Source organism: Elephantulus edwardii, unplaced genomic scaffold, assembly GCF_000299155.1.
Source record: "Elephantulus edwardii isolate Elephantulus edwardi_28Jun2011 unplaced genomic scaffold, EleEdw1.0 scaffold00161, whole genome shotgun sequence".
NCBI lineage: Eukaryota > Metazoa > Chordata > Mammalia > Macroscelidea > Macroscelididae > Elephantulus > Elephantulus edwardii.
The window spans coordinates 1,028,980-1,039,484 of NW_006399911.1; the positions used below are offsets into that span (position 1 = coordinate 1,028,980).

Consider the following 10,505-nt stretch of genomic DNA (forward strand, 5'->3'; position numbering starts at 1 on the left):
GAGCCGCGGGGGGTCTGAGGAGCGAGTTTCAGACATATCCAGGCAGAGGAGATTATTCAGAACCAACTCGTGCTCTTCATTATAAGCCCAAACCTAGGGAGAGAGACCCAAACTCAGGTTACACCTCAGATCCAGAAAGTCGGGACTGCACACGATGTCACATATATGTAGGGAAATTAAGTTCCTCTGTTTTGCATCATAAAATAGAAACAAATCAGGGAGAAATGCTACCTGTAGGCAAATTTCAACTTACTACAGTGAATACACACAGAAGAGAAAGTGGCATCCTAGTCTGGGGGAAAACCCTCTACAGTTGTCAGATTTTGTAAATAGAGTTTAATCTTACTCGCTGAATTTAAAAGATCATCTAAGTTGAATTATGCATCTCTTCTAATTCTGCAATCAAGCCTTATGAGAATTAGACAATTCTCTTTATTCTTATGCTGAGTAAGAACTAGAGGAGACCAGTGAGGATGCAGATTCATCTTATTTAGACCAAAACCAAGCAAGACTATTATTTTTTCACAACTTCTCTCATTTTTTGGGAGAGGGTTGTGTGTAGGTGATGGTGTATTTAAGCTGTATGCACCACATTATTCTGTAGAAAACAATACTCTTTAATATAAACCACAGTAACCTATGGAATGAGATGTGCAACTTAATAGTGAACTCACTCAAGTGCTACAACGGCAATGAACATTTTCAACATTCTGTGATTATGTCACTCACTGCAGCATCTACCTGAGACCTAAGATAGGTGTGTTTGCTCCCCTGAACACAAAGAGAAGCTTTGCGGTGCCATGGAACAGCATATCCTGTGACAAGGGAAGTATTCTGACTGGACTTTTCAATATATTACTTATTAGCCATATACAGTTATAAAGTATTTGAAATGTGGCTCCTGTGACAGAGAAAGTAAATTTGTAACTAGTGGCTATGGAATTAAAGCTACTCCATACAGTAACAAAATTATAAATAAATCTGTACAATCCTATCATCTAAACTGATATTTTCTAAACAATTCAGATTTCCACTCTCATATTCTACTGTGATCTATACCACTGAAATGCCACCAAAATTTTAGCATCCATCATGTTGACAACTCTCCCAATCTCTCATTCTCAGATATGAACCAAAAATTCATTTTCAAAATCATGTTTTTGTTGCTGCCTTTGTGATAAGTACACATATACACACAAAGTACCTTGGCCATATATGTGCATGCACACAGGCATTTATTACTATGTTTGAACTCTCAAAAAAGAAAACGTTTCACAAAATTTCAAAGCACAGACTTTCCCCCTATAAAATCCAAATATTCTTTTCATTCTTGTTAAATCAATGCATCACAAAACTGGAAATGAAAGTTACTAATGACATGCTTTGAGCACTGTGGTAGCGATGAACTACAACCAACAGATTAGTCAGTCACTGTTAGATTCTATTACCAACTAAAACCAGATTAAAATTCTGGAAACCTAAAAATTCTAGTAAGTTTTTATGCTTATTATTTTTTTCAACTTTTCAAACCTTATTTGCTTCTGTTTACAGTATCTGTAATAGATTGTTGAGATTATAGCTGGTGCTTATTTTTAAGTTAACTTCAAATATTAATGCCATCAACCCCCCACTATTACATACATAAAAATTAAATCATATGAATAATGTGAATCAAATTTCTGTTACAGTTTCCTTTGATCAACACTGAAAATCTTTAGGAAAGTTTGATTTCAAGAAACTGCTGCACAAAGTTTTAAAAGTACAGCAAGCAATAAATGTTGGAGAGGATGAAAAGAGATAGGAACTCTCATACACTGTTGGTGGGGTTGTAAAATGGTACAACCACTCTGGAAGCCAGTTTGGCATTTCCTCAAAAAGCTGAACACAGAAATTTCATGACCCAACAATTCCACTCTTTGGAAAATACCCCGAGAAAATGAGAACAGAGACAGAGAGATTTGTACACCAATGTTCATAGCAGCATTATTCACCATTGCAAGAACATGGAAACAGCCCAAGCACAATCAAATGGACTGAGAAATTATGGTACACTCATACGATGGAATACTATGCAGGACACAGGAGAAATAATTTTGAAAAATACTATATAACTTGAGAAAAACTGGAGAATATTATGCTGACCTAACTAATTCAGTCTTATAAGTACAAATACTGCACAAGATCATTATTGTAGAAATAGATAAACAGTAAAATATGTATGAGGATCCAAGGGGGTGGTAGGGTGGGAGCAGAGGGTTAACGATATACGGAGGAGTAATTACAAGATCACACAATCTGACCCTAAAGAAACCATAACTGCCACCCAGGCAGATATATGCACACCCATGTTTATCGCGGTTTTGTTCACAATAGCAAGGAGCTGGAGACAACCTAACTGCCCATCAACAAACGAACGGATAGAAAAGCTCTGATATATTCACACAATGGAATACTACACTGCATCGAAAAACAAGGAACTCATGCAATATTATTCAAAATGGGTGACCCTGGAGGACATTATGCTGAGTGAAATACCTTAGTCACAAAAAGATAAATACTGCATAGTGCCACTGTTACAGAACAGGACTGACATAAGGGTTGGGATGAGACTGAGAAAAACTGGATAAATCATGTATACTGCATTGAAACAGATGAGGGAGAGAACAGTTTAAAAATGATATATGATTATTATGGTTATCACAAGAGTCCAGAATGAAGGTTGCAGAGTGGAAAGTACTTGGGGCATGAGGGTGAGGTGGTGGGTGGGGGTGGGGACTGTATACCAATGAAGGAATTTTACTTTTCAAAGAGAAGAGCAAACTAGGGGGAAGGGGTGGGCAGGGAGAAAAATGCAACAATGAATGAATGGAAATCCAAAATCTCTGTAAATGTTCATTAACATTCATAAAATAAAACTGAAAAAAAAAAGATCGCACAATCTAGTTGGTGGAGGGTGTGTGTAAAGAAACGGGAAAGATCGGGTGGGGATCTGGAAAGACAGGATAATGGTGAACATAGGCCAGTGGTGATTAATTTTATCAAACATAATGAATGGGAGTGACTGTATAAAACACATGTGAATAAAGGATAGAAACATAATGTATAGAAACTTCGTAAACAAACCAATATACAATAAAAATTTTAAAAAAGTAAAGAAACTGCCACAGAAGATACTCTGACTCTTGTAACGTAGATTTAATATTCCTTTGTGTTTCTAACACTTACAGCCTCTAAATCACAAGTTCATGACACAGGAAAGGACAGTAATGCTCCTGAGCACAGAAATGCTCCCGTGCCAGACGTCACAGAGGGAGGAAATCTCTGCACAAGGACAAGGGCGGTACTAGTCGCTCTCTAGAGCCATTCTTACCAAGGATTTATCATTTTAGAGAAGTCAGCTTATGAAACACCTCAATTACATCTCCCTGGGCCCGCGCCGGCACGCACCTGGTTCGGGTCCCCGTAGTCACACACCTTCAGCACCACCAGGCCTCCTTTCTGGCTCGGGCGGCCCTGGGCCACCAGACACTTGTTGGTCTGGAGGTGATAGAGCTGCAAAAGCAGAGGAGACCTTGGTCAAAGCAACTTGGAATGCAAATACTGATGCCAGAAGCAGCTTTAGAATGCTTCAAGGAGGCAGGATGGGGAAAATGTGAAAATGACTCTTCCGTGGCTATGAATACCGAGGGTCAGGGGAGGAGAAATATTTTAACTTCTCAGTTTGAGCCTAGAGGTCAGAATCTGTGCTGCAACTCTGAAGGCACACAGTTCAAGGCCATCAGCTGCCCCTCAGGAAAAGGATGGGCAATCTCTTCCTGTGTGATTACTGCCTCTGAAAACCCATTGGAGGGTCAGCTACAAGTTGATTCTGACTCGATGGAACACAACCACCAGCAAGGGAGGCATGTAGACAGTTGTGTGCAGTATGTTTGCAGGGAATAAGTCAAATAGAAACTCAACCTAAACCTCACGTTTCCCAACTGACTGTGGGAGTGAAGGAAATGAAACCTCATGCTTGCCCTAAAGATCCTTACAGTGAAACAGAGCAAGAACAGAAGGTATAAACAAGGGTAAACAAGTAAGACAGTACAAAATTAAATTTAATATACACATTACACTAGTGGTTGTTGTTCTGTACCACTGAGTCGGAACTGACCCATAGCTGATCCTCCAGTGGGTTTCCACGGCAGTAAAATCACACAAGAGGAGACTGTTGATCCTTGTCCTGTAGAGCAGCTGGTGGGCTCGAACTCCGTGCCTTCAGGATTGCAGCACAGCTTCCTGCCACTAGGCCACCAGAGCTTTCACCAGGGATATGTGCATATAAATGTCATGGGAATTTTTTAAAGCACATATAAAAAGTTTATTATAAAAGCATGTGTTAGTATATATATATTATGAAAAGAATCCTCGTGGCGTAGTGCATAATGCCAACCATGAAAGTCAGTGGTTCAAATCCCCTAGCTGCCTCATGGTAGAATGCTGAGCAGTCTCCTCCCAGGACGTTTAACAGGGCTTGGAAACCCGACGGAGGATCACATAAATCAGAACTGACTTGATGGCAGTGGGTTTTTACATTGTGAAACACAAATTAGAAATCATCATGCTCTTTTTCAAAAGGAGTTCTGGTGGCACAGTCTATAGTGTTGTGCTGTTAATATAAAGGCAGCTGGTTCAAATCCACCAGCAGTTCAAAGGCAGAAACATGGGCATTTATTTTCTCTGCGATGCATTAGCATCCAAAAATCTGATGAGGGTCAGCTATGAGTTGGTCCCAACTCGACAGGAACAAGTGAACAAAATGTGTTTAGAAGACTGTGGCTGAGGATTTGTTTTGCAGTGAGCCCGTAAAGGCAGCACACACCCCACAGGGAAAGTGATCCCATGGACCCTTCTCCAAGAAACACACTCAGCAGCACAGCCCCCAGACACCACAGCTTTGAGCTTTGTCTGTCAGAGTGATTCTGGAGTTATTTCAGGTTTTATGGGTTACTTGGCATGATGTGATGTTATTTTTAGGTCTGGGAATATGCAAAAACTTTTCTGAATAAATTAATGGTAATTGCTTCTTCACTTTACACTACTTTAGCTTTGAAAGGTTTTATAGGGACACTCAACTTTCTGACTGCAGGGAAACTTTTTTATGTATATATTAAGATGTATAATTAAGTCTCTTAGAACCTGCTGTAGAACTTCCTTTTATAGAAGTTATGCTTCCTTTAAAGGATAAGGGTCTTAATATTTACAGTAAAGATTAAAACTTCAAAGGTCTTCAAAAAACAAATATTCTCATGACTAGAACAAGAGGCATCCTTATGAGAGATGAAGCAAAGCCTGTAATTGTCAGTGATTTCACTTTATGTGGATCCAAAATCAGCACGTATGTTGCAGCAGTCAGGAAACCAAAAGATGGGTTATATGGAACAAATGTGCTGTCATGGATTTCTTTATGCTAAAGAGGAAGGATGTTAGTTCAAAGAATAAGGTGTGCTTGACTCAAGTCATAGTGTTTTCTATTGCTTTCTATTCATTTTGAAGTTGGATAGTGAAAAAGATGACCAAAGAAAAACTGATGCCTTTGAATGTGGTGTTGGTGAAGAGAAGTATACCAACACTGGCCAAAAGAAACAACAAATATGTCCTGGAGGATGTGTAACCAGAGTGCACGTCACAGTCAACGATGGTGGAAACTTCCTTCCTCTCACATAATTTGGGTATGTTGTCAGGAGGCACCAGTCCAAGCAAAAACACACTTTGTGGGGAGAAAGGAGGGGTCAGTGGAGAAGAGGAAGATCCTCAATGAGATGGGCTGACATGGTGACGACAGCCGGGGGCTTGAGCGGAGCTGTGTAAGACGGTGCAGGACAGGGCTGTCCGATCTGCCCTTCACACGGCTGCTATGAGTCACAGTTGCCTCGATGGCACCTAACAACTGACTCATTTCTCACCCTCCTTGGGCTCTCATGGCTCAAACTGCCTTTGGGTCAGCAGCACAGCTCTCCATAGACCATGCCCCCTGAGCTCTCGTCGTCTGTCATTAAAAAACAAGTCTAAAATCACAAAAGCATTTCATATCCTACGACATTTAGGAGACATTTTGACAGGATTATGTGATCTTACCCTCCCTCGTTGAAGAACTTTAGGGCGTTTGGGTCCATTATTGATAAAGATGGGCTGCTGTGGTTTAGCATTGGGCCCTGATATCTGCATCTCTGGGTAAATAGTATCCAAATACCATTTAAAGGATTTGCAACCCAACTTCTTTCTTAACTCAACACGTTCACTGATATTTCCATAGCTTCTGGTTTTCAAGTCAGGTCTTAAGGAAAAATACTGCTCCTGAATTCAAAACAAAACAAAAAGGAAAGAGAATGATGTTTCGTTAAAAATTAATATTAAGCAATTAGATGTATATTTAAAGAACAATTAAAAAGAACGGATCATGAAAAAGAAGTTTTTTGCTAGTGTCTTCTTAATGTTACCAGAAAATGTCAATGAAAAAATTTTCCCATAATTTTCAAATACCAATGAAAAGATATTTTAATTTGTAAAAATATATCCTGTTTCTGAAGTAAAAATGTGCACCTCAGACTCAATGACAGACCATAATGGAAACCACAGTCTCAAACATTTTGTTCTCAGAATTCTATATTCTTAAAAAATTACTGAAGATTCCAAAAAGGTTTTGTTTGTCAATTAGACAATACTAGATTTAAAACTGAGTGATTTAAAATGTTTCAATCAGTTAAAAATTGTTGTTATGTACTGCTGAGTTGGAATCAACTCAAACCTGAGCCTTAAGTGGGTTTTCACAGGCTGTAAATCGCATGGGAGGAGACTGCCCATCTGTCTTCCTTGGGGCAGCTGGTGAATTTGAACCTTGTGCTTATTACACATGTACATTTTCCAAAGCAAGAATAAAAAATCAGAACAGTGGCACTGTGCTACATTTTTAATGTAAATATGAATTCTCGATCTGCATTCAACTGTTGCTATATATTGCTTTGGCTAAAGTATATTTTTAAAAATATGAATTCATGCAAGTATGTATTTGAAAGGGAAGGAATATTTTAATAGCTATTTCACCTGATTACAGTTATTCTTCTTTTATACTCTATCAAAACTGGGTAAAGTTTGGCTAAAAGGAGAATATAAATGCCTACCATTGAACTTAATGTGTTATAATAAAATAAAAAGGTTTCTCTTGTTCCTTAAATGGCGTTTTGTCTGAGATTTTACGAGATTTGTGCACTAATCATTAGGTTCACCGAGTTATGCTTACAAAGGCTGAAAAGTTTCTTTATATTTATAAAATTATTATATTCCCAAATAATATAAATGATCTCATCAGAAATATTTATTCATATTAGAAAGTTTCCACCAACAACCATGGAAGCAGCAGTCAAAAACCTAGACAATGTATTGATGAACAATATAAGGAAGACTAGAAAAGAACTGACAACCTTGAACTTGAAGATCATTGACTGTTACACATACTGCCAGACAACAAAGAGGTCTTGGAAGTTATGACTGGAATGTTCCTTTAAAGACAGAATGGCCAGACTTTATCTTATTTGGATATGTTATTAGAAAGAGACCCGTCCCTCAACAAAGACAGCATACTTGGTAAGGTAGAGGGCCCGTGAAAACAGGGAAGACCTTGAATGGGATGGAGGGACACAGCAGCTGGGGAGGGCAGTCCAGGACTGGGCACTGTCTGTGCTGCTGTTCTTGGGGTCACTATGAGTTGGAACCAATTTGATGGAACCGAACAACAAGAAACTTCCAAGCTCAGGGTGGTGGAGAGTCTCCAAAATTCTATTTTTCTCGTGAAAGTGTGTGTATTTTGTCATTTGTCACAAACTCTAATAGTTCTTCTCTTTGAAGTAGACGGGTCACTTGACTGATTTTGAGAAAACATTGCCAAATATTCAAATATGATTAACTCTGGTTTTACTCATTCATTCTTTCATATCCAGAGTGTTCCTTGAAGGTGAACTCCCAAAACTCTTTTCTTGTGATATTCTTTAAATGGTAAGATAGAAAATTCCCGTTATCTCCTCTAAGCTAAAGAACAGTTTAACTTAATTGGTAAAGAATGCAAGCCTTGAGCTCCATGCTCTTTTAAAGAACTATCTGCAGGAGATCAAGGGTTAACCAAAAGACTTCCAACCACAGAAACTGACACAGTGGCCTCAACAATGGACTCAGGATGACAGCGACTGTGAGTTCTATGAATCAGAGGTTCCCTGCTGCCACCTAACAACAAGAGGGTATCAAACTGACAAACAGCAGCTGGTAGCAGACAGGAAGCACAGACAGTGGTGAGTTTATGCTAAAGGGAGAGGAACAATTTGGAAGAGGAGGGCGAGAATGGATGCACAATTAAAGAATATAATCCATATTTACTGATTTTCTACTTCATTTCTATTTCATTTATATTGTCTTTGAACATGATTGGCTCTCGTGCCCTTAACTTCTAAGCACATGGCAATGAAGACTACAAAGACTACTAGCACAGAATGCATCACTGTCTCGACGGACCAAAAGAGCAGGTGAGCCCAACAGAAATACATAAAGGAAAAGCCATGAGCCCTGCACTGACTGGCACCCGCCACCCTCCTGACCAGAAATTCCACCTCACCTTGTATTCATCAAGCCAGACGTGGGCCAGCCGCAAGGAGTTGTGGGTCATCGTGTCCTGTCCTTCAGGAGACCCATAAGGCCGCCTTTTCCGGAAAATATGTCCTACTCGAGAGCAAGGGATGATGAAGAGTTTACCTCCACACATCCAGATCTGTCCAGAGGCAAAACGTGAATATCTAGTTGCTTCAGTTACTGTGATATCAACATAAAGAAATCAATATTCATCATACAGGCATTTATGAAACTACTACCCATAAAAAGAAAGAAGTAATGAAAAAAAACCCCAAACCTGTCTTTGTGAATAAAAATTAACTAGACTCTAAAATACGGTGATACTCATTTAGTACCGCCCACCAGCTCTTCTGTGGGAGAAAGACAGGCATTCTCTTCCTGTGGGTTTTACAGCCTCTGAAAATCTGCTGGAGGATTCTGAGTAGGTTCCTATGGGATGGGACACAATGAAAGAACTTGCTAGAGCACAGAGGAAAGCCCAAAGTCTGAGGCTGAGACCAAGAGTCAGAGCCAGCCTGCTGTTGAGCAGAGCTGAGCAGACACTGTCCTGATTGAAGACCTGTATCCTGAGTGTGTCCAACCCGAATTGTAACCCATAACTTCCCTAAATAAGGCCCTAACTGTGAGTATGCCTGTGAGCTCTGTGTGGCCAATGCAACAAATGATCGTAGCTAGTGGCAAAGTAGTGAGAGCTCTGTGAGGGATGATTACGTGAGAACTGGGAGAGGGGGCGGGAGCACGGAGGTGTGTCTGATGGGAGCCTACTTCTTTGTGAAGTTAGCAGAGGTCAGACTTCGCCGCCCTCCACCCGGCCACAGCACTGTTTTTATAATTATGATTTAGAAGATCTTCATTCTCATCTAACTTTTATCCTTAACTGTCAATTGGGTTACTTTTCAGAGTTGTTTTCATTTTTATGGGACGCAGGTAAGTTTTCTAGAAAAGAAGAAAACTACATTTCAATTTTAAAATCAGAAAGATTGTGTGGGGGAAAATTACCTTCCAAGAACAAGGCTGCTGTTGTTGTTACTAGGTGCCATCAAGTTGAGTACAACTCATAGTGACCTTATGAACAAAAGTCAAATAATTTTCAAAATACAATACACCATATGCACACAAGGTTCCATACAGCGTATGAATGAGAGTTCTGCTGTCTCAACCTGGGCATCTGCTAGGAATGAAAGGTTTGAGTTGTTTCTCTAGCCTTCTTTCAGCCTTTTCTGGATCCCACTTATACTCTCATCTTTTCCACTTCCAGTAACTGAGAAGAGGAGAGACGATGAAAGCCGAATTTCACTCACAGTTCAAGGTATATAGAGAGGCAGAGGATTCAGTAAGCTATCTACACAGTGACAATTTATCATCTAAACTGGGATACTTCTGGGAGTGAAATGGGAGCAAATAATAATTTTTTCCAGAATAACTGTGAATCAAGATTGTCTGGGGCAAATCTCTGCTCACCCTAGGGATTCAGTGATACCAATTAAATACACAAACTTATAAGCAAAGAAAGAAACGTTAGCTTAAACTCACATTAAGATTTCCTAAATTACACTTAAATGTTTACTGTAATTATACCTTGTAAATAACTTTATAAGGAAAAGAAATAGCTTTTTATAAGCTTTTGCTATTTTGAATGGATACTAAAAAAGAGTAAGTATGAGAGCTCTCGTGGTGTAGTCCATGGTTGGCTATAGTAAGAGTTAAGTATATAAAAAGATAAAATTACCCTAAATGATATTTCCAAATTTTCTCCTCCCCAGATGTCCATGCCACTGTCGTACTGCCCCAGCTCATTGAAGTACTGTCTATTCATGGCAAACAAGCCTCCAGCCATGGTCGGTGAC

General features: G+C 39.5%; 1 protein-coding gene across 1 annotated transcript in view; it reads right to left on the bottom strand.

The window, feature by feature from the left end:
- GALNT11 (UDP-N-acetyl-alpha-D-galactosamine:polypeptide N-acetylgalactosaminyltransferase 11 (GalNAc-T11)) overlaps positions 1-10,505 on the bottom strand; it is a 53,726-nt gene that overhangs the window by 1,129 nt on the left and 42,092 nt on the right. Inside the window, exons 6-10 of the mRNA XM_006895187.1 lie at positions 10,388-10,505; positions 8,645-8,797; positions 6,121-6,339; positions 3,448-3,552; positions 5-93 (exon numbers count right to left, since the gene is read on the bottom strand). Of these exons, the coding sequence (XP_006895249.1) occupies positions 5-93; positions 3,448-3,552; positions 6,121-6,339; positions 8,645-8,797; positions 10,388-10,505 (684 nt within the window). The remainder of the gene's footprint in view (positions 1-4; positions 94-3,447; positions 3,553-6,120; positions 6,340-8,644; positions 8,798-10,387) is intronic.